This window comes from Phoenix dactylifera, chromosome 4 (genome assembly GCF_051530095.1).
Source record: "Phoenix dactylifera cultivar Ajwa chromosome 4, Ajwa_hap1_PhDact_Kaust_v1.1, whole genome shotgun sequence".
In the NCBI taxonomy this organism is placed as follows: domain Eukaryota; kingdom Viridiplantae; phylum Streptophyta; class Magnoliopsida; order Arecales; family Arecaceae; genus Phoenix; species Phoenix dactylifera.
The window spans coordinates 52,737,136-52,761,550 of NC_143193.1; the positions used below are offsets into that span (position 1 = coordinate 52,737,136).

A 24,415-nucleotide genomic window follows, 5' to 3' on the forward strand; every position below is an offset into this window, starting at 1 on the left:
TTATCTCTGCACAAAGTACCTCTACTTGCATCACGTTTATGGTGGCTGGTAAATTTTCTTTCCCCTCCTGATCAATTGTTCAAGTCCAATGCTAAAATATCGAGATAAACTCATGCAAGATTGCCTGATCTGTTCTCATTCTGCATTATTTGTTCTACATCAGTATCATGACTGGGAGTGCTGGTGTGTTAGATCGATAAAAGCATCAAATGCTTTTGAGTTAAATCAAAAACAAAACAAACTAAATGGAGGTAATAGATCCCCAAAGGTGTAAAAGAGCAATCAGCCATTGTAGAACATCTTGACAGGCAACAGTCCACCTCTTCAAGATCCACGCTGAATTTTATTTGCAACTATAATACATCACTTCTATTTATAATCTTTGACAGCATCATTGACCACATACCAAGGTCCTTTCTGGAAAGTGCAAGCATATTACTCTTGCGAAATGGTCTGACCTTTAAAACAGAATTATTAGGATCAGCTGGACGGTGGTGGAGGGTCATCTAGGCTTTGGTCCACAGTGGTGACAGGGGACTGCTGATGGTGGTGAAGGCTTGTTATGGTAGATGGCTTGTGGTATAAATGTATGGACTAAATGGCTTTAGCAGCAGTAATGGAGGCGTTACCAGGAGAAGGTGGGGGTGACTTTGTTATGGTAGACAGGTGGGGGCGGTGGATATTTAGTGTGGTAAGCTGGTGCTGGTGGAGCCTGAAAATGGTGAGTGGGTGGGGGAGGAGGCTCGTGGGATGCTGGAAGCGGTTGTCGGAGCTTGGAGTGAAGGGCTGGTGATGGTGTAGGGTAAAAAGGGTAGATGGGTGGCCAAGGAGGCTAGGAGGATGGTATCGGCATCGGCAGCTGCAGTGGAGTACTGTGTTTCGGCATCGGAGGGAGATGATAAGTATGGGACGGTGGAGTTGATTGTGGTGGTAACTTTGGGTGGTAAGGGGACAGCCTGAGATAGGTGTGGCGGTGATGGAGATGGCAATGGTGGCCGAGTTTGAGGTGTGGACTGTGGCGGCTAGCAGCGATGAATACCTCTAGGTGGTAGTCATGGTGTTGGTGCTTGATAGGGGGTGAAATGGATCATCCAGCCCACAACAAAAGGGCTACCCAATTTTGGCCCAACAGACACCTACGTCAATCAGACGTGTCTTCAGTCTGGCCCAGAATTAGCCCGACCTCGAATATTTGCCGACTCGCCTCGGCGTAGCTTGGGGCGCTTTTTTTATTCGCAGACGCGCCCCAGCCGAGTTCGGGGTGCCTCCTCCAATTACACGCCCCGACTATGAAGTCGGGGCGCTTCGCTAGGCACATTTTGGCACCCATTAAGCCGACCACGCCGAAAACACGACGTGACCTCTCAACAAGCTCGGCCTAACCGGCAACCGCACCCATGTGCGTGCCCATACCTTCTTATGTGGTTGTACATTGCGACGTCACCACGACATACTATATCGACCGTATTCTGCCAATGCTTTCCCATTTTCAAGAACGGACTTCACTGCGCGCTACAACAAAACCCTGGTTGCGCGCTATCCCCACTCATGATGAGGACGGGACATGCTCTGCCATGGCTATCAACGTCTTACCGTTTTCAAGAACGGATTCTACCGCGCGCCACAACGAAGCTCTAGCTATGCATTACTTCCACTCATAATGGGAACGAGCCATATCTTCGCCACCTAAGCATCCCTAAGATCAACTAGTAACACCTAGAGGGACTCTTGGTTGGATATACAAAATTCTACTCTAACTTGATCGTCGGAGGGTTTTCACCGGAAACACTGGTGAGGCTTTGTGCAGGTACACTTTCGGTCGCAGGAGGCGGCTCTTTCCGTCTTCTTCTGCACTCCGGCAGTTTTTCCGACTCCTCCGGCGTGGTCACCCTCGGGCCAGATTTGAACTACAATAGTGCTAATGGCGAGAGGTGGTAGGATTGGGCGTGCTGGCTTGATGGTGGAGGTAGTGCCGTGGTGCTTTGGATGGTGATAATATGAGCGCTTTGGTGGTGGTGGTGGTGTAGATGCGGAGCAGCCTGAGGAGGCTTTGGGACAGGTGGAGCGAGGGAGTGGTGTGAAAGAAAGCATGGTTCAAAAGATATGCAACAGAAATTATCTTAAAATTTTTTAACCATGCCTCTAGGGAAAGCAGAGTCATGCAAATGGATTTTATAATAATCATGCAAATAAGGTTTGAGGTTTGTCTGCAATGCCAAGTCTAAAAAATTTATTGCATAAGCGGACACGGTTCAATGACGCGCGGCCTCCCAGCTTTGCGCTGGTTCTGGTTCCAGTTCGCATCAACTTAATGATATGCCTCCGTAGGAACCTTTAAGAGCTCCCAGCTTTGCTTTGTATCTTACTTTGGACACCCCAATCACGCGGGGCTTGAGCCAGAGGGAAGGTGGAGGGAGGGAGACACTTTTTATACGCTTCAAAGTCTTGGCAGTAGACTCCAATTTATAAGAGAATACGCGCCCTACCGCACATTACGTATGAAAGAGAGGCTGGTTCTCGCTCGTCGGTTCTTGAGCGATGGGCCCATCTCCCATACTAGCTCAATCCTCTCATAAAGATTAAAGAGCGAGTAGCATCAGTGCTTCAGCACACGGACTCTGCAATCTCACGGCCTGGGCTGGCATGCTTATCTTGGAAGAGTATGCTGCAGGACAAAGCCATGATAGAATTTCTCCTTTTATTAACTGCGATACAGCATGGCAGGAGTAAATAGGTGCAATTATTATGGTACGGGATCGTTGCTATCTGATGAGAGAGCATCTTTAGAACTTAAATGCCATGAAGGTGGTTGGTGAGTCTTTATGTTAGACCTTAGAAACAAATACATGTATTTCACTGGGACTGATGTTATATCAGAAGATATTTCAATGGAGTATAGCCAGGAGTTTGCGCAATTGAGTCTTTCACTAATTCTGTAATAACATTGACAGTGTTTTTTGATATGAAATTGAATGCCCATGGGTTGGAGGCATCCTGAAGTAGTGTCTAGCTTCATGGTTCTTTTACCGTTTTGGTAGGGGATATTTAGAGTGGTTGGCTGGTGGTGGTGGAGGGTGGAAGCGGCGGAGGCATGTGGGATGGTGGCGATGGCGAGGACGGATACTTCGGTTGGAATAAAAATCGGAATGATCATATTCTTGGATGCATTTGCTTTGTGACCGAAATTATAATCAAAATATGATTTGAATATTAGAAGAGAATAGGGATTGGTGCATTCCTATTTTCCTGCAGAATCAGAATAGAAATAGGCCCTCTTTCCTCAATGATTACAATCGAAGTCACTCATTCTTATTCTCAATTTAGAGTTCAGCTCTTCTGAACGAAATATGCCTTAGTAGATTTTAGTCTTTTGACCCGTCGTTGGTGAGGAGAGGTGGGAGGATGGGTGCTCGCACCACCAACATTCCGCCCCTTTTATAGGAGCGACTTTACCATTTTCCCTGGCTTTCGTTTGGTGGAGAGAAGAATCCTCGAGTTTAGTGGTGATGTATAGGTTTTCCCAATCATTCAGGAAGTCAAGCTTCTCTAAAGGCCCCCACCATTCAGGAAGTCATAATGGTAACTGCGAGAGATTTCAGACAGCAGGAATCTACACTGGACGAGTCTCTTTGAGGACTCTCCAATCTCACAGCCGAGGCACGAAACACCATCCCGGGGTTGGCATGCTTATCTTGTAAGAGTATGCTGCAGGACCAAGCCATGATAGAATTTCTCCTTTTATTAACTGCGATACAGCATGGCAGGAGTAAATTGGTGCAATTATTATGGTACGGAATCGTTGCTATCTGATGAGAGAGCATCTTTAGAACTTAAATGCCATGAAGGTGGTTGGTGAGTCTTTATGTTAGACCTTAGAAACAAATACATGTATTTCACTGGGACTGATGTTATATCAGAAGATATTTCAATGAATTATAGCCAGCAATTTGCGCAATTGAGTCTTTAACTAATTATTTAATAACATTGACAGTGATTTTTGATATGAACCTGAATGCCCGTGGGTTGGAGGCATCCTGAAGTAGTGTCTTAACTTCATGGTTCTTTTACCGTTTGGGTAGGGATGATGGATCATCCAATTTGGACTATAGAGTGTCGATCGCTCAGCTAGTCTGCTAGCATTGCTGCAGTAATTTGCGTATGTACAAATAACTCATTTGAATCACAAGGTGTATAACGAAGAGAGTTATTAGCATTTTACCTCACCAAAATTTACTTCAGAACTTCTCAGCAGGCAAATAAAACAGTGCACCCGCGAAGCCTTTAGACAGAGCTAGCTCCTGTAGAACCGCACGTATATAGGAGCGTATTCAAAAATTTTTAGTAGACCTGAGCCGCTCATGCAAGGTAAAAACCAGCAGGCTCTCAGGATCGCTCATTCCATTTTTAGTGGCCCAAGGCACACATAATTTTGTGGCTCGTTCACGTATATGTTGTCATTTATGTACTAATGCCGCTAGTATTAATTTTTTACCAGTCAAGATCGTCACACATTCTGTTTAAAGCTGCTGCTGATGCAGAGAGCACCGTGGGTGGAGATCGCATTCTGATCCCTCTTATCACAAGCGTTTATGGTGGCCGGTAAATTTTCTCCCCTCTTCCAACCCTGAAGCCTGATGTTTAGATCTAATTATGTCCAAAAATACTAGGCAAAATGCATGCAAGATTGCTCGATCTGCTCTCATCCCTCCGTTGTTTTTTTACAGGTCAGTAACTTGCCTACGAGTACTGGTGAGTTAGATGGATTAAATTTTCAAAGCATTCGTGTTATATATATAATAAACACAAACGGGAAACGAGATGGAGTCAATAGATGACGCAAGAGGGTAAACAAGAGCAAACAGCCATTGTCTCCGCTCAGACACGCAAAAGAAAGCAATCAGCCATTGTTGGAACATTTTGACGGACAACAGTACTACTGCTCTTCAAGATCTAGTCTAAACTTTATTTCCACACACGACTTATATTTATAATAACGACTGCTACTGAATAATATACCACAGTACTCTTCATCATCGGCAGCAAAGCGAGGCTTCGTTCTGGAAAGCTGCTAGTATATTACTCTTGCGAGACGATCTGAGCTCTAGAACATGAAATACTGAGACTAGGCCTTAATGGCAGGGGGGTGATGGAGGGCTATATATATATATATAGTGGCCTGGTCCAACTGAGTGCCCGGGGCGTGGAGGCGGTGGAGAGTTGAAACTGGGAGGAGGTGGAGGTGACTTGTTATGGTGGATGGCCGGTGGTGGTGATGTGCGGACTGGTGGCAGCGGCGGCGGTGGAGATTTTTGACTAGGAGGAGGTCATTTGCGTACGGGGGGCGGTGGCGGCAGTGGATATTTAGAGTGGTTGGCTGGTGGTGATGGAGGGTGGGAGCGGCGGACGGGTGGGGGAGGAGGAATGTGGGATGGCGGCGACGGCGGGGGTGGATATTTGGGGTGACGGTTTGGTGTTGGTGGAGGATAAATGGGGTGGATGGGTGGGGGAGGAGGCATGTGGGATGGCGGCGGCGGCGACGGCGGGGGCGGATGCTTGGGGTGACGTTTTGGCGTTGGTGGAGGTAAAATGGGTTCGATGGGTGGGGGCGGAGGCTTGGAGGATGGTGTCGGTGGAGTGTGGGGTTTCTGCAGTGGAGGAGGAGGAGGAGGATAAGCATGCGATGGCGGCGCTGGTGGTGGAGATGGCAGTGGTAGCGGAGATAAACGCGGAGATCGTTGCGACGAGCGGCGATGAACACGGCTAGGCGGCGGCGGCGGCAGTGGTGGTGAGAGGTGGTAGGATGGAGGCTTGGGTGAGTGGGTTGGTGGCGGAGGGGTATGGTCGTGCTTTGGCTGGTGATGGTACTCCGGCGGTGGCAAGACGTGGCGTTCATGGTGGCGGCGGTGGAGGGGTGGGGGAGCAGATAGAGGAGGCTCTGTGGTAGGTGGAGAGCGGGAGTAGCGGTGGGAAGTGGCAGCGCATTCAGATGAGTGTAGTACCATGAGAGCCATGCAGAGGGCGATGGCCCTCATGCTCGTCTTACTCCTTTGAGACCTTGGACCCATCGTTGGCGAGGAGAGAAAGTTGGGACGAGTGCTCATACCACCAACCTCTGCCCCCTTTTATAGTAGAGATTTTACCATCTTCTCCGGCTTTTCTATGGTTGGTGAGGGGAAGAATCCACCGAGTTCGGCGGTGTCGTGAGGTTTCTCTCATCATTCAGTAGGTCAAAAGGTAATTCATGGTCGGATATTTCAGGCAACAGGCGAGAGTCCTCGGTCCTCCTCATCATGTGATGCTCTGAGACCATTAATTTGCGTGCTGGCTCTTCTGGAGTGAAGGTACGGGTTGTCGTCGAGAGAGTCCCTACGTATCTTCTTTGATTACGCAGCCGAGGCGCAGAATAATCTCTGTTGGAAGAGTAATGATACGATAAACAGGGTCTGGCCTCAGGGTTGGCATGCTTAATTATCCTGCAAGTTGGAAGAGTAATGATGTGACATGGAGCGATGGAGAATTAATTTCTATTTATAACTGGGATGCACAGAGCTGGTGCAGTTATAGTGCATTATAATGTCCGATCCAATCTCCTTGTGCCATATGGCGTGTGACAGAAATCCTACTTATTGCCGAGGTTAGGTCTCGTACGTACTCTCGATCGAGGTGAATGCCGTTTCACAACAAATGTTTACTGGGTTAGTTTTTTAAGCTGAGAATTCATTGATCACAGTGGCAGGAGACAATGGCAAAGTGGATTTCTCAGTGTGGAAGGAGGTTGCTTGCCATTAATCGAGATCGAGATGACCAATGGGAATGGCAAAGTTATTATTAAAGAAGCTTAGAAAGAGTATAATAAAATTTCTCTTTCATTTTTTTTTTTCAGCAACATGTACCATGCATTGCCAGGGAATTTGATGGGGTTGTCACTCGTCAGTTCTCCTTTCTCTCCTTTTCTTGTTTTTTTTTTTCTTTCCCTTCTCCACTCTCAAAAACAAGCATCGCCACCAAGGCGATAGCCTAGTGGTACTGGGCAACAATTCTAACCACAAGGTCCCAAGTTCGAATCGCTGCGGCGACGATTAAATTGTGGACCGGAGCTCACTACTTTGGCCACTGCTTGGACTTATGGTGTAGGACCGCTCTTGAACCGCTAGTAGCCGGGGTGGTGCCGGGTGTGACGTACTCACACGTGGGACTCGAGCCAGAGCTCAGAGGAGTAGCTGAGCCGGGCCTACGGGTGGGGAGGGTATGAGTAAAACCGGTCGGGGTGCCCAACACACGGCCATTTCTGCCCGCATCGAACATTCTCCTGGCGGGGCGGGGGCCCAGTGGGGGCTGCTACGCGGGGTGGGCTTATCCCTTCCTCCCCCTACTCCTTTTTTTCATCAAAAAAAAAAAAAAAAAAAAAAAAAAAAAAAAACAAGCATCCATTCACTCCTTTTTGTTTTATTTTTCTCTGCCCTTTGTTTGTTGATTTATCATTACGTCTGCAGTCCGGACCGAATGGACCCGTGCAGTCAGGAAGCTATAATGCGGGCTAATTTAGCTGGATCCCATTCCGACGACCGAAATTATTTCTTCTGCGAGTCAAAAGATTCCTTTTTCTCACTATCCAAGTTAAAGGATTAGAGAAATAATTAAAGAGTGCTTCTTAAGTTAGGAGCTATCTAGAGTTCTCCAAAGGCTTGGAGGGACCACCCCATTAACCCGCATTCATTACTCTGAAAATGATCATGGCTTTTGAATATATTAGCTTGCACGCATGCACTTGTGGTGTCAAACATTGAGATTTTAACATAGACAAAATGGTCATGCTTCTACATCCAAGGTTGATAGGATAGAAATCCGAACATGTGAGAGCCATGCAATTCGTTTAATCTAACAAAGAAAACTTGCCTTCGTCCTGCAGGATTGAACACTTGAGCCAACTCCATCTCTAGTTTTCGAACTTGCTGCCCCTTCCCATTTGGCTTAGATTTCAAATTCAACTTCCGTCCATGTGTTGTTGTTATAGGCAGCACGAGGTCAGAATTGCAGACTCACACCTTAACTAATTCTAGATTGAGTTTGGTGCAGGCTTCTGCATGATTGGTAGTTGTGAGAAAATATAAAATATATAAATAAATCTATTTTATTCTATCAATTTAAGTTTTTGGAACAAGTGATGATTTTAACATGGTACCAGAGCAGAGGTCCTGAATTCGAACTGTCTCTATACTCTTTTACTTCATTATTAAAAATTTCATATGTTAAGCTTATCCATTAAAGAAAAGTCCGGCCCACATGCGAGGAGGGCACAAATTTATTTAAGTAATCGTGGAGAAAATCCAAAGAGCATTTAAGTTTTACCTAACCCAAGGAAGCAGTTTAGGAGAGGCACGTAGCTTTTGCTAAAATTAAGCTGAAGCAATTAGCAGATGATTAATTTAATGGAGGTAAGGAGTAAGGACACAAACATTTCCACGAACTTGTTTCAGTCCTGGGCGATGTTGTCTTGTTCATGGCAAGGACTGAAAGGCTTTAATTTGGTGCAAGAAAACCGAATCTCTCGGCACTAGCTTTTCAAAAAGTCTGCAACGTGCCTCCTCAAAGTCTAATTATGCACTAGCCGTTCGTCTTCTTTGGAAAATAATGTCCAACTTTTACTTGCATACTGTTCAAAGTTTCCTCCATCCTCTTTTCTTCAGGGATTCTTTTATTTTTCTTTTCCATCCAGACCCCTTGGGTTTGCTGAAGTTCCTGGAAAATAAAGAACCCAGTTTGTTGCTCTTCTAGTCCTCAGCCTTACAGCTTAATAAAAGAAAAAGGTAGAAGTTGTAGCCCTTGGCTTAGACAAATATATAGGAGCTAATCCTTGGAATAAACGGGCCATCTTCGGGTCAAGATACACGCAAGGTGACCCTAATTTGCGGCAATCATTCTGAGACTATTTGAGAGGCTTGTAGAGCTATATCAACTTCTACGTTAGAGTACCAATAGTAAAAACAAAGTAGGTCAGAGACGTTTTTGAGCTCCGAGGTCTTTCAAAAATGCAAATGGCCTGCAACTCAAACCTATGGAGATTTTTCTTTTTGTTTGTTTGATTCCAAGGGACGCATAACCACCCACTTTATTATTAGAAAAAGATGATATTGACAATAATGTATACATCGTGGTAACCAAGGTATTAACAACATCTTCTTCTTAACCTCATATCCTTACGAGAAATTCTAAATTTTCAATAGCATGAATTTAAGATTAATTCTGAGAATCTATTTATTATTACTTTTTATTTTTATATTACTTTATTTGTAATCTCTTATGGATCTTAATTATAAATATACATGATGACCGCCTAAGGAAAGTAGGTAAAAAAAAAATCATAATATTTTTTTATACATATTTTTTTTTCTTCGTAGAAGAAATGTACAATGTCTGTTTGGGGGCTCAAACTATTTCCTGACAGCTTAACACATCTGATGAGATTTCCAGAGTGACAAAGCCTGAGAGTTCATTTAAATCAACTCAATTAGCCAATTTTGGACCTTGAGAGAGGCAGGCCCATGCCTCCTTTGCTTCCCTTTACCTCAAAGTTAAAGTATGCTAAATCCCAGTACTGTGATTGTTTTGTTATGACCTCTTCTCACATGGTGTGGCCCATGTAGTACATGGTACAGCGCCCCTAAGGTACATGAGGCCCCATGCATTAGGAGCCGTCCTGCAATATATGGACAGTCATGATTGCGAACCAGACCGCCGGTCTGAACTGGGTTCGAGCATAGCTAGGTGGTGCTCCCATTACGTATTCCCTCTCCTCAGTGCAAGTGCATAAGCTCGCAGTAGGTACAGAGTTGGAGGGCCAGAGATCTTGTTGATATCATCCGGTCCAAGATTCAATTTTGGTATGATTTCTGTACCATAACATACTGATATAGTATTGTTATACTCAATACAGTGCTCCAAGATTTCTGTACCATAACATACTGATATATCGAGTCTTCGTTCGGTACTAATATGATACGGTATGCATAGTTCGAGGTGATATGCACGGGTATACTATATATATTTTTTTTACCTCTTTGTGTATTATTTTTCCACTTTCTTCTAAGTTTTGTTTTGTTATGTCTTTTTCTGGGCTTTTTGTTCATTTCTCTCAGGTAGAACTTTTGATGAGTTTGATTTATTTCTTTGGATGTCTTGTACTTTTGATCTTCTACCAATGAACTGATGGATAGACAAATACATGGATGGATAGATAAATCACAATATTATCATCTGCTGCTGCTGATAGAATGAGATAGATTTATTTATATATTTGATATCTCTGATACCATGTTAAAATCACCATTTGTTCCAAAAACTTAAGTTAATAGGATGAGGTAGATTTATTTATATATTTTATATTTTCTTACATCTTTACAAAAAATAAATAGAAAACAAAGACAAAAAAAGAGGAGGGAAGGAGATCAAGGGTGAAGTTGCTTCCAACAATATCTTAAAAATAAAATTCGTCTGCGGAAGATGGGGGAACTTTCTAAATCTAAATTGACTGGTTAGTATCAATTTTATCATTTTCTAAAGTAAAAAAAAATAAATTTTCAATGCATTATAAAAATCATAAATAGAAAACCAAAAATGGTACATAAACAAAGTTCCTAAACAGGTCACACTTCCTGACATATCAATGGCTATCCATGGCCATTAATTGAACAGATGAGATAACTCACATCAGTTCTCATATTGTACTACTCAATCAACCACACCGTCGATTACCGTGATTCACTAGAATAGACGTTGGTGATTAAATGTAAAACAATACTCTTTTTTTTTTTTTGAGATTAAAAGAGATTCATACACATCTTTCTACTCTATATCTACCCTATTCATTGTGGGCTGACTTTATCCAGGGCCAAACACCACTTCCTTTCTCAAGGGGCCAAAGTTAATATCATCTGAGCAATCGCTCCATTATATCTAGAAAAAATTATAAAAATATTCTCTTAATTTTGGGCTAATCTCAAAGATATCTTTAGATTTTAAGAAGTTTCAAATGGATTCCTCAAATTTGCAAGTTGAGCCAAACTGATCCTGCCGTTTATCTTCGTTAACAAAGTGGTATCATGTGACCATTATATGTGATATAAAATTATCTTAGGACCAAACTACTATTTGCATCATAAAAGATTATTCATGGCACAGTGGTGCCAGGACTCATCTTCTTTCGTACAAATCCATCCTTGGATCATCCATCACATAGATTTCAAAGTGCTCCAAACTTCTTTGTTCATCCACCTGTATGGATCTCAAAGCGATTAGTGGACGATCTAGATGCACAAATCTAAAAGCGATTATATGGATGATCCAGATTATTCGTCCTTTTGCACATATTTCAAAGTGATTAATGGATGATTAAGATTATTTGTCCACTTGTATAGATATCAAAGTTTAGATTATTCATCCATATGCGCAGACCTCAAAGCACAGTGGATGACTCAGATTTATGCGAATAGGAAGACAGGAGAGGGTTTTTCCTCCACTCCAACTGCCATTGGCGCTGCCTCCTCTCTTGATGGGGGCGGTGGATGGTTCGAGCCCGAGAGATTGGGATTTCGTGGGGGTAAGAATGGATCGGAGTGTTTGGAGAGGTTGAACTAGACTGCACTGGAGAGTATCAGGGTGAGATTTGAAGTCGGAGTTTGAAAGATTAGGAGAAACTGAGAGAAAATTAGGGTTTGGGAGATTGAGAAACCCTGGATTTTGGAGAAAAGAGAGTTATTCACCAAAATTGAGTCGGAGTGGTGTACGGGTGCTGCCGCAAGAGGTTCACCCGTGTTGCCGCGAGAGGCTCACTCGTGTTGTCGCATGTGCTCTCTGCCTACCGTTAGCAATGTGAAGAAAGAGGAAGAAGAGGTGATTCGAAGAAGATGATGCCTGCACAGATCTCAAAGCAAGCTGCAGATGATCAAGATATTTGTCCATCTCTCAATGATCCAAATATCTCTCCATCTGTATTGTTCTCAAAGCAATTCAATTGTACGGATGAAAGCAACCCTGTAGAGTATAGTTCTCAAAAAGTGCTGGAATGGAGTTAAAAAAAAGAAGGGGATATTTTCGTCAATTGAAACGAAGGACTGCCGCGGGTCCGCTGCTCAGGGAGTCGAATGATATTTGTAATTCAGGATCCAGTGTTTTGCAACGTATATAACGATAAAGTCCGGATGACCACCACGTCATCGATCTTAATGCGGATCGCTCTCCCTCGTACGGAATGCGACACGTGCAAAGTTGAAGACCGTGCGAAAGGGCGTAGAGTTTCGTCCTTTTTTTTTTTAAGTTGATGAATTGGGAGGCAATTGCCACCCTGGATTTTTTTCTATTTTTGTAATGTTTTATAAAGAAGAGTCCCAGATTCAAAAGGCCCCATCCTCCTCCACCTTCTTCCGCCCCGTTCCTCCGGCTCTGGCTTCCGCCATGCATCCCCTCTTCTCCTCGCCTCCTTTCTTCCTCCTCTTGGCGGCATCGCCTCTCATGACGAGGCTCGGGGCGTACGGAGTGAATGAGAGACGTTCCGGCGAGGTCGGAGAAGCCATTGCTGCCGTAAACCTCGACGCCACGATTTCGGTAAGCGTCTCCAATCCCTCCAATATTAGGGTTGGATTCTTCGCAGATAGATTCTTTTTCTCGGAAATTTTTAGATGGATTCTACGTTACTAAAATTCATTGAATACTGGGAATGCTCTCTTTTCTTGGAATTTATTTGATGCGTTCTATCGATCTTCTTAAGTTAGCCTAGGCTTGCTAAAGATGTTTTTCTTGAAGCTTTTGCTATAGGGATTTTAGATTCTGAGTTTGATTTCTTGGACACTGTTTGATAAAATTTGTGCAGAGGCTTGGAAATCTTCCCTTACTGTCTTTAAATATTGGTTAGGTTGTTATTCTTTTTAGTAATGTTGCTACGTAAAGATTTCGGATTGGTTCACCGTGGAGATTGAGATATTGATTGGGTTGAGACAATGATGAGGCCTCTCTTCCCAGTTCTTCGTCATTGCCGAAACCTCTTTTTATTTGCCTTTGAAGGAAAGTTTAAACTTTTGGGTTAATTTTATTTTTTAGTATATATTTCTTCTTATTCCTGGTATGCTTAATATTAGATTTTCTTGCTTGTTAGTCAACGCATCTATGTAATCCCTATTGGCTAGAGACATTAAGAAACCTGTTCAATAAAATTGGCCTAAAGGCTTGTGGAGGGCCCGATCCCCTCAAGTGGTCAAACCTTCTTTCTTTTCTTCTATTTTCTTCTCTTTTATCTTTTTCTGCTCCAATATCATAGATAGGAATTGGTTCCTATCAGAAGCATGATAATGGGTTGTCCAACCATCAAAGAAATTATATCTGAAAAAGAAAGGCTCCAAGAAATTAGAAATTGAAAGGTCCAAATGATCAACTCTGCAATCAGTTGTTAAAATCAATAGGTGTTCGAGTCATTCATTTGAATAAATTGAAACCCTTTTTTTTTCTTTTTTTGGATGATCATTATACTTTGCAAAGACCAAAATTCTTGATCGATGAAAGGGAGTTGTCAGATGCTTGTTCCTTGATTAAAAGGGCCACGCGGACACCAAAATTTACTATGCTTAATCTGTTTCATCAAAATATTTAATAAATTTGGTGTACAGTAAGATGAAAAGTTTGTAGTAGTATTGCCAATGTAGGATTGGGAACATATAATGACTATAGTGAGAATGTGTGCACTGAAAGTGGCCACAATGCAACATCTTCATATGATTTGCCCGGCAAAAGAAAGGTTGCAGTGATAAATGTCGATCATTGATTAGCAAAAAAGACTGTTTAATGTATGCTGGACATGATGCTTCTAATATATTCCTGTGTACTATGGATCATGGCTGTATGTTTTATGAGGTTCTTTATGGTGGTAGAAGCACTCGGTATGGATCAAATTAGTTTTGGTTCTGCTGGAGGAGGACAGTGTGACTAGATTTTCACTGGGGACAGTTTTTTTTTTCTTTTATTGCATGGTTCTTGTAAAATTGAAGAGGCTGTCCATAGAAGGAAGCTGTTGATTGAAGTGATGAATGAATTCAAGTTGTCGAGTGTATTCTCTTTTCTGAAACCATGTTTTTGATGGAGATGGTGAAATTCCTTGTCTGAATACAATAGTCATAACCTTTTCTTGAAAGAAAAGAGGTGATTCACCTTGTTTCTTTTCATGAAATGCGAAGGAAACTTTTTTTTTTTTTTTTACTTTCTTTTGTTTAAGGGTGGGGTGGGGGGTTGAGGGGCTGACTAGGATGGGAGAAGCCCAACTAAAACTAGGGTAAGTGCAGGACTTGAACCCAGATCCTTGGTACTTGACCCCCAATGGCTTTACCAGCTGTACTGTTGGCACCCTTTAAAGGATGAAGTTAGTGACAACAAATTGAGTGTTCCTGGATTGTAGTAACTTGGTGAGTGATAAAAGGTGATGCAAACTACTCTTAATTTCTACAACCTATAAGGTTTTACCTGCCTAGTGCAAGGCACAAGTTTGGGGAATCAAAGTAGTTAATGTGTGTGCACATAATCTGAAAAGAATGCATGACAAGCTACAAGGTACATATTTGGCATTAGACTGGGATTTGAGTTGGATTACAAGCTTTATTTGTGGGATTGCATTGAGATTTCTGTTCAAGTGACTTGTAGGCATACATAACTGTGTTTTTTCGATCAAATAATTTAGTTAGTGCATGTCAGGGTATCAAAGTGCCTCAAGATATTGAATAGTTTAGTTGTCTTATAAGTTAGTCCTATGAATGCAATTAGGGGTGAGCACCTGATCATTTACGATAATCATGAAAGCTCATCAAAACTGTTTGTGTCTGGCTTTATGAACAAGAGTCACACAAATGTTATCACGAGCTTTTACAAATTTTCTATAACAATTTCCATTCATGTCGACATAGGTCTTCCTTCGTTTTCTAGACCCTTCTAACACAAATCTAAGAATCTTTTTTCTGTTAAATAAGTTTTCATTCATTACTTGGGGCTAAGATTATGCATAGCATCTAAATGCATGTTAGTCATCTGATTTATTTAGTGGCGAGCCAACCTTCAAAAGAGGAGTTCTGATTAATGCAAAGAGAGAGTTTTGATTCTTTTTGATGGTTATAGCTATGAAGGAAAAATATATACAAATCATTTCATATGGAAGATTAGTTTTATTATGATTTATGACTATTATGCAACACTCAAGGAGCTTTAGGCTTTTCTTTCAAAAAAAATAAAAAAAAAGAAAAATCCAAATCGAGGGAATGGATTATCAGCTATTCAGCTCTTTATATTATGCAGATAAAATCCAGAAGCAGATCTCTTCCTTCTCTTCCCTATTTGCTTCTGATTGACCATTGATGATGTATCAGCCGTAAATTATGTCAAGTGGATTCATGAGTTCTGTTGATTTTTTATCTTTTTATTTTTCCTGAAGAAGCTAGAGGAAACCTCCTGATTCATTGAGAGAATGAATGACAAGGAAAAACAAGAGCAGATGGAAACTAGGATCCACCGAAGGGAAGAAAATAGAAGGACAATCACATGCCTAGCACTGATGCTTTCACTTTTATCTCTTACAAACTCAAACCTCCCCTTCCATTACAAAGCACCAGAATAACCCAGGACTGAAATAAAGCACCTATCACATGAATCATTTGCTGGACAGATTTTCTTCTGTGAGACAAGACTCTGGAGTTTTACTCAATCCAAACTGACCAAGTAATAGGTAGTACAATCCGTTCCCAAGGCTTTCACAGGAATCTGAGGGAAGCAGCACTGCCATGAATCCCGCAGCAGGTCAAAAGACCTTCCAGAAGTACCTGACAAAGCTGCGATGTTACAGAATTTGCTCTATAGATTCAGGTGAGTGTCCGTGACAACCTAAACACGACGTGTTCTGTAACACTTCTCAGTCCAATTAAGTTTCATGCCCGGTTTAAAACTTGGAAAGGAAGATGAGATGATAAAGATATTAAGTTCTCAATGAACTTTGCGTCCCTATTTATATCTATCTCCATCTATCTATCACCTTCAGATGCATGCACATGCAGATGGAGTAAAAACCACATTTTAATGTGATTCAACCTCTCAATCACCTGTGAGGCTACAAAAGTGACAACTGATGGATGATACCAAGATCAGCTACAATTTCCAAATCTATGAAGTATGGAAAATCCTAATTTCGCCACTTTCACTCTGCACTGCTTTCAGTTTATCTGCTGTTTGACTTGTAGAGCAGTATAAGTGGCACATGATTTCGGGATATTTGAAGCGAGGCAAACAGAAGGGAAATATACAGACATAATCAAATTTTGTAGCAGTTGGGGTGCTTGTTCAAGGAATGGTATTCTCAGCATGATTTGTTGTTTCAGGATGGAACAGATCCAGTCGTTTTATATGAACAAAGCCATCTGAACCTTGTGTGATCCAGGGGGTGTTTTTTAGTTCATTGAACACAATCAAGGACTTGTTATTAGGTAGATATGATAACCATCATTTCACAGGTTGCAAAAAATTAGAATTGATGCCAAAATGGATCCTACGTATTGAACGAAAAATAGAGATCAATTTCCATGTCTGTTCCACGAGGAACATAGGTTTTGTTGGTATTTTTAAGGCACTGAGAAGTCATGAGGTGCGATATTATGTTTGATATCCCTATTCAGAGTCATCACAGTTGATGCTAGGCCTGTAGTTGTCCTTGTTTGCATGTTCATTTATTATCGATAATCCGGTCCGTTATCAGAGGAGTACTAAGAATCTTAAAATACCTAAATGCGACATTAGTTTATACCGCTTGTGACAACCCACTTATGGAAGTTCGAGGACACCCAAACTTTACAATCCTGGCAACCAGGAGGTTCGTAGGTAGGTTCGAGTGTTTACTACCTAGAGTTTAGGAAACATCAAATCAACTATTTGGAGGTTGTAACATTTCTTGATTCGGAGGTTTAGTGTTATAAAGCTATTCATTGGCACACTTAGATCATCACTATATGCTAAAAGTCGTTAACAAAAATGTGATATAATCCACTTTTGTTACCAAAATAGAAGGGGATATTCTTCATCGAGAAGAAGAGCTTTTTAACACGATTTTCTCTGGAGAAAGAACCCTATTAATAGCACACATGTAACCAACTTGATCGACCTTAAGGGAGGAAGGAAACAAGCAAGAATAAGAGATAGCTCTGTAACCAACTCGACCTTAAGGGAGAGGGAACCTAAGAATAAGGAAAGGAAATCTCTCCCAAGGGAAGTTCAGGTATTATTGTCTAATAGGTGTCATAGATAATCTCTGAAACCTCTACTGAACACTAGCTAAAGGGGCGAGGGCAGTTCAACTCTAGTCTCACGACCTATAGTAGAATGGAGCCTTTTTTTTTTTTTTGATTCAGTGAAGTGCTTGAATTGGTCCAAAAAGCAGGCATGCCGAACTAGTCTAATCCGGTTCGGTATGCCATGCCTTGTAGGTCCGGGCAGGCCCTTCATTCCATCAGGTTAGCAGAGGGTGGTTTGTCTCTAGAACATGCCTGGCTATCAGCCATTCTTTAACCTCCATCTCTTGTCCTGCATCATATCATTTCAAGCAGCTGACTTTGACTTTTTTCTTTTTTCAAAAAATATCGTTAGAAAAACAAATTGCAGAAACTTGAAAAGTACTGGAAAAGGATAGGTTACGAGATTCCTGGATATGGTGTTGAAATAATCTATCTGTTAAAACCTTATAAATTTTTTTTATAATTTTATTATTTTATATTTAATACTTAATTAATAACTTTCTGCACACAGTGAATAAATAAATTAAATTTTCATGTTACATGAATTTTTTTTTAATTTTTTGAAATAAAATGGTGGATAAAGAACCAGACGATGCTGTTTTATGGACCGCGTGGTATATTGGTCGGATCCTTCTCACATCGGAAAGATCCAGGATCCTGATGGCATTGATACAATACTGCCTAAAAGAAAACAAATATTATTACTTTATTTTAAGTCCATTGACTTTTATTATGTTATGTTAAATGGGAGAAATAAAAAACCGATGACAATGTGAACATCAGCGCGACCTCAAAATCATTTTAGGACTTGTTTGGATGTTAAGTTTTTCTTGTGATCCGTGTTGACAAATTTGTGAAAGCAAGATAGTTGCATGTAATGTGAGGACTGTACGAGCATATTTTTAGCTCTACATCGGCTATTTGCCGTGAAAATTTTGGATACTTATACAAGATGAAGGAACTCAAATAATATCTTCTAGTTAGTCTTTTTAGATGAGATCGTGGGTTGTTACAAATGGCATTAGAGCGAACTTGACTCATAGCCTATGTCGACTAGGGGACACTGCAGCACAGATTCATGGTCAGGGCCGATCGCGGTGCTTGTGATTAGATTTGAATGGATTTGTACCTTTAGTCTAACGTAGACGGCAGGGCTTGAACGGGGGATCGGTTATTTGCTGAGGAGATTTTGGATACTTATACAAGATCAAGAAACCCAAATAATACCATCCAGCTAGCCTTTTTAGGTGAGGTCTTAAGTTGTTACATGAAAGAAGTTACGAGGATCACCAATAGGCAATGAAAGTTTCGATCCCATTATTTTTGGACAATATTTTTATGTAGAAGATATTTTTTTAGGAATAATGGGTTTCATGGAATCTCAAAAATTTTAAAAATCTTTTGAAAGATTTGCTCGCTACTTAGCTTTTTCCACATCTATATGTTTTGCCGAATAATTTATTTAGACATACATGCCCTGAATCAACTCTTTTACGTTTATCTGCATCAATGACATGTCCGGTATATGCCCATTGATTCTACCCTTGCAAGGTCTTTTCTCATTTAACCAGCAGCAAAGGGGTTTGTATTTTTTTTTTTTTGCTCTTTTTGCATAAGGTGTCCTCCATTTAGGGAAGGACAAGGCTTTGAACACCTTGATAAATGATCATTAGCCACTTTGGTTAGCACGGGAGCTGCTAAAGATTATTGTGAAGCCATTTATCCAACAATTTGGCTTGTATTAGGTCCATGTAAGTTGAATGAATAGGCCCTTTAAAGCCGTATTAAGGCCCCATTTGGCAGAGCTATTGGCAATAGAGCTTTCGAAAGTACAGCTTTTTGAAGTAGAGCTTTTATAAAAAGCTATTTGCTATTTGGTAATTACATTTCTAACGTATTGTGAGATCTTAATATGTGTTTGGTAAACAAATTGAGAATATGACAAAATGACCATAAAAGATATTGCATAGTATTATACAACAGAGCACAATAAAATATAATATATATTAATACATAAATATATAATATAGTATAATATTATTATGATGTAATATAATATTATATACTATAGCATAATAATATAACATAATTTGATATTATATAACATAATATATCAATATATTATGATATAATGTAATATAATATTATATTTACAATATCATATAATAATAAAGGTACAAAATATTATATTTATTATCATTATATATTAATATTATTATTTTCTATAATTATTATATTTTATCATTCGTATTTTGGTGCAAAAAGAAAAAAATTATAATTCAAAACAGCTTCCTGACGGGGCTTAAAAGTGTTTTTCGGAAAAGCTCCAAAATGGAGCTTTGTTTTAGCCTAAAACAGCTTTCCTATTTTTTTTTACCAAACACCTTTATTCCATCTAAAAATGCTTTCTGGCCCTCCAAAAGCTCTGCCAAATGGTGCCTAACACCAGTCTCGGCAGCCTCGTGCCTACCATGTCCACTAACTAGATGGAATATTCTATACTGGCTTCACAACACAAATGTGCCATTTCATTCCAGGCCTCTCAAACTTGTCTCTAAAACTACTAAGCTAGTGGTATGATAGTGTTCTTGATAAGAAAAAGCAAAGCAGTCAAGCATCTAAGCAGTCTCCCACAAGGTCCCCAGACTAATATTTTTCAGCTTGGTATTTTTCTACCAGGAACTCTGGAAGAGAATAACCATTCAAAAATAACCCAATGGAGGAGTTTCTATCGAGCACTAATTGATGCACTAAAGCCCATCTCACTTGAGGATGGCTTCAATTGATGAGGAAGGATAGTGGTTATCTATGATCTACCTTTGGGGCCTCGCAGGACACGATCCTGATCAGGAGACGACAATGAAAATTTCAGGAAACTACGGAGAGTCTCATAATGAAGAGAGGCCTTGCATAATCACACTTCACACATGCTGTGTCTTAGAAAATCTTCCATGAAAAGAATAAGATTGTAAAGTGCTTGAAAGGTGATTTACATGGAAACGACTATTCATCTTTTACATAAAGCAAGATGGTTATTGGAAATACAAAGATTGCATACTGCATCATTAGGTTCCCATAAATTCAAAAACATACAAAATGACAGATATACTCGCATAAAAATGCAAAGAGTGCAACTTGTTTTATTCGAAATAGAAATCACCATACCTATCTTTTTTGAATGGACAAATCACCATAGCTATTTGGGGACACTTAATTTGGACAGGCTTGGGTACACTTGCAGGTCAGGAACTAAATCCAGGTGGTGGGGGAAGGGGTATGCCGACGTTCCCTTCCAGCATCATCACCACATTCTTCATGCTAGGACGAGAACCTGGTTCTGACTGAATGCACCAGAGCCCCACTTTCACAAGCCTATTCAACTCTGTCGTATCCACTTCATCAGGCACAAGCATCTCCAACTCTCCATTCATAAAGCAGTCATGCACCCAGTCCAGAAGAATAATTGCATCTTCTTCAGCTTCCAATTCCATATTTCTCCTGCAGCATACGATTTCGAGCAATACGATGCCAAAGCTGTAAACATCTGCCTTCACCGATATCGGCGCATTCTTGTGCCATTCTGGTGCAAGGTACCCCCTTGTCCCTCTAATGCCTGTGAATGTTCTTGTCTGACTCGGCATCAACAACTTTGCTAACCCAAAATCTGATATCTTCGCTGTCCAATTATCGTCCATCAGTATATTTTCAGGTTTTATGTCGCAATGTATGATACGGGTTTCGCAATCCTCATGCAGATAATGGATCCCTTTAGCGATATCCAACGCAATCCTCACGCGCTCATCCCAATCTGGGTGCCTGTCAGCCTTAAAGATAAGGTCTGCAAGCGATCCATTGCTCATGTATTCATAGACTAGGAGCCTGTTAGCACCTTCATCACAGAAGCCGAGCAGTCTCACCAAGTTCTTATGGTGAGTTCTTCCGATTGTCCTCATCTCTCTTCGGAACTCCCTTTCTCCCTCATCCACCACCTTCTCAAGTTTTTTTACAGCAATGGCTCTTTCACCGCTAGGCAAGGTCCCCTTAAAGACAGTTCCGAAGGCACCCTTGCCGACCTCTTCCTTGGAACCCTGGGTCGCTTCCCTCAGCTCATGGTAGGAAAAACATCTGGGTGCTATTTCGTCCACCAGAGCTGGCTCTCTATTTCTCCCCATCCTTCTGTACCTTCCAGCTCGATGCCTGTAAAAAAAGAATATAAAAGCAGCCAAGGTAGAAACTATACCAGCAGCAATAGCCACGGACACGAATAAAATCGTGGCGCTAAACTTTTGCTTTGTAGCAGTAACGGGAGCTGCAGCCGGGCCTCTATCTCCATGGCTGCTATCCGGCCTTCCTCCAGCGCTCAGGTTAACCAGCTTGATGAATGTTGTGGCAGTGCTGTCTGTCCTCCCATATCTCATCGGAAGCGCCTGTTTGCTGCACGTACCGTCTTGAAGCAGAGCGGCAGCACAATTGCAATCTTTCAAACATGCATCACTGCATTCTTCCTTGCTTGTCACAGACCATGATGCAGCATAGGAATCGCTCGTCCATGTTGCATTCTCCAGAGGGGACATGTATGTCGTGTTATCATCATTCAAGGAGCAACCAATGGTCGTGATGTTTCTACTGCATCCGCTCGATGTGCTCTTAGTATCGAGATAATCAAAACCAGGCGGACACGAGCATACCACCCGTCCTTTTGCGGAAGTGCAGTAGCTGTTCACGCCACAGGTTCCCTTGACCTCGCACGGATCTGCGACTTTGGGGAATTCCTCCAAAACACGTTCTGCGTTTGACTCGAGATCGTGAGAAACTAACCGGAAGATCCCATCCACACCAAGCGTTGCACGATACACCAGTGCCGTCGCCTTCGGAAGACTGTCCGTTAGATTGTCTGTGGCATTGCCGTTGAACAGGTACAGCCGACCGTGACGATCGAGAGTTAAGCTTTGGAAGCCCATTCCATTTGTTCCGGAGGCCCAGTAAGCATCCACTTGACTATCTGATGATGCCACAGGATACAGAACGAGGTTCCCATCATCCTGCATGCTGAGCTGAAACCTCCCCCTCGAGTGGTTGCTTTCTGATATTCTGGAAACGAGCTCATTTCCAGCGAGCGGCATCTGATCTGCCATGATTGTGTCAGTTGGATGATCAAAGGTTTGCCATACGACATTAAAGTTGGAGTCGTAGATGACAAGGTTCCCAGAATCGAGCATGGAAGCAGAGGAAGCATCGGTGTTTGTGGAAATCTGGGAGATTACTCTGGCTTCAGATTGTGGTAGGAGCAGCTCGAGCCCGTTATTGGTTAGCTTTAATGCAGCATCTTTGGTCACCGGTGGCTCATCTCGGTCTGCTGTCCATATAACAGTGTTGTTTTCAGGAGATGCCACGAGCCATGTTCCAATGGAGAAGCCCGTACCTTCTGGGTAGAATCCGAAGGCAAAGCGTCCATTTGGTGAGAGCCATGACGTAGGGTTGATGGTGGGATGGAGGGAGGTCTCTAAGCTTATGTTGGACTGCCTTGGTTGAGCTGCTTCCAGTGCAAACGCTAATGAGAAGATTGAGAGGAACAGGATGTAGGATGTTGCTGGAGCCATTAGAGAAAATGACCAAGAAAGGATAGCAAGGGGTTGCGAAGATCCTGTGCTCTATAAATTGTTTTGTGGACTGATTGCAAGTAATGGAGAGGAAAGACAGGAACTGGTAATGTCTCAGCAACAAAAATGAGAGATCCAATGGGTTGACCCCAAGTAAACGCAGCGGAACTGCTAATGACTTGGCATCGATAATGACAGAGTCTTCGGGTTGACACAAAGTAAACACAACGACCCCGTGATTCACTCTGGTGAGCCCAGACGTTCTTTATTTTGAGAAACGATGGTCTGAGGCTGTGCCCCCACTCAGCAGTATTATAATCTGTATTAGCTGGTCTAATATCTCTTGAAATGTTGGTCTAATATCGCATTGCCCCCACCAGCGAAGGAATCTGCCTGATCTTCTTGACTGCGTCTCAGGCAGGCAATTGCTCGTGATGTTATGTTTATATGCTAATTGAAGCTGCATTAATTTGATGGCATGGAATTCCTGCATCTAGAAAGCAACTGCATTTCCCGTCTCTCACGCTTCAGCTGGACTCTCATTTGAATCAATGGAGCTATGCGACAATATGAGTTATTCCTGATCGATATTTTGCTTATTAGATTTTAATAAAAGATAAATGCTATTCCAGAGTGATACTCCCATGGCACCCCGTGACTCACGGCAATGCGAGATGAGCGCATCGATTGGTGTCGTGCACAGCCACGCGGTCGAAGGGTATAGTTTCTCGTCTTTGTGGGGGCGACGTGAGTTTCGGGAAAGCTGCTCCTTACTATGTTCTTTTTATTAGGGCTCGTTTGGTTCGCAGGAAAAGAAGGGGGCAAGTATGATCAACGGGAAAGTAATGAGATCCCTCTTATTTGGTTGAAATTTTCAAAGGAGAGAGATAAGAAAGTTGTATTCCCATGGGAATATGATTCCCACATTTTATGGAAAAGTCATTCCCATGAGAAACATGGAAAAATTACTTTTCCATGAGGCGGGAATCACTCCATCTTTATTTTTTCCCAAAAAGGCCCTTCAGCATTAAAGATGCATTAAAGACCTAATTTTTATTAAGGGTATAATAGGAATTACACATAACTTTTCTTGGAAAGTGGATGATTAACCAAACATAAGCACTTTGGAAATCTATCACTTTTCCATGTTTAACCAAACATGCCAAAAGTACATTTCTAGGCATTCTCTTTTCAGGAATCTTCTTCGTAGAAATCATATTCCTAGGAGGAAAAATGCTTCCCGCGAACCAAACGAGCCCTAAAGGCTCGTTTGGTTCGCAGGAAAAGGAGGGGGGAAAGTGTGGTCAACGGGAAAGTAATGAAATGCCTCTTGTTTGGTTGGAGTTTTCAAAGGAGAGAGATGGGAAAGTTGTATTCCCATGGGAATATGATTCCCACATTTCATGGGAAAGTCTTTCCCATGACAAACATGGGAAAGTTACTTTCCCATGAGGTGGGAATCACTCCTTTTTTATTTTTTTCCCAAAAGGACCCTTCAGCATTAAAGAAGCA

General features: G+C 41.8%; 1 protein-coding gene across 1 annotated transcript; it reads right to left on the minus strand.

Moving 5' to 3' along the window:
• Positions 1 to 20,338: 20,338 nt before the first annotated feature.
• LOC149767833 (G-type lectin S-receptor-like serine/threonine-protein kinase LECRK2) lies at positions 20,339 to 23,224 on the minus strand. Its single transcript, XM_089930285.1, has one exon. It carries the CDS (start codon positions 22,901 to 22,903, stop codon positions 20,546 to 20,548), a length of 2,358 nt encoding a protein of 785 aa, XP_089786411.1. The 5' UTR covers positions 22,904 to 23,224; the 3' UTR covers positions 20,339 to 20,545.
• Between the last annotated feature and the right edge of the window lie 1,191 nt (positions 23,225 to 24,415).

What these genes read in the sequence shown, in the direction of transcription:
- LOC149767833 (XM_089930285.1), bottom strand. Translation starts at nt 22,903, where the DNA reads ATGGCTCCAGCAACATCCTACATCCTGTTCCTCTCAATCTTCTCATTA.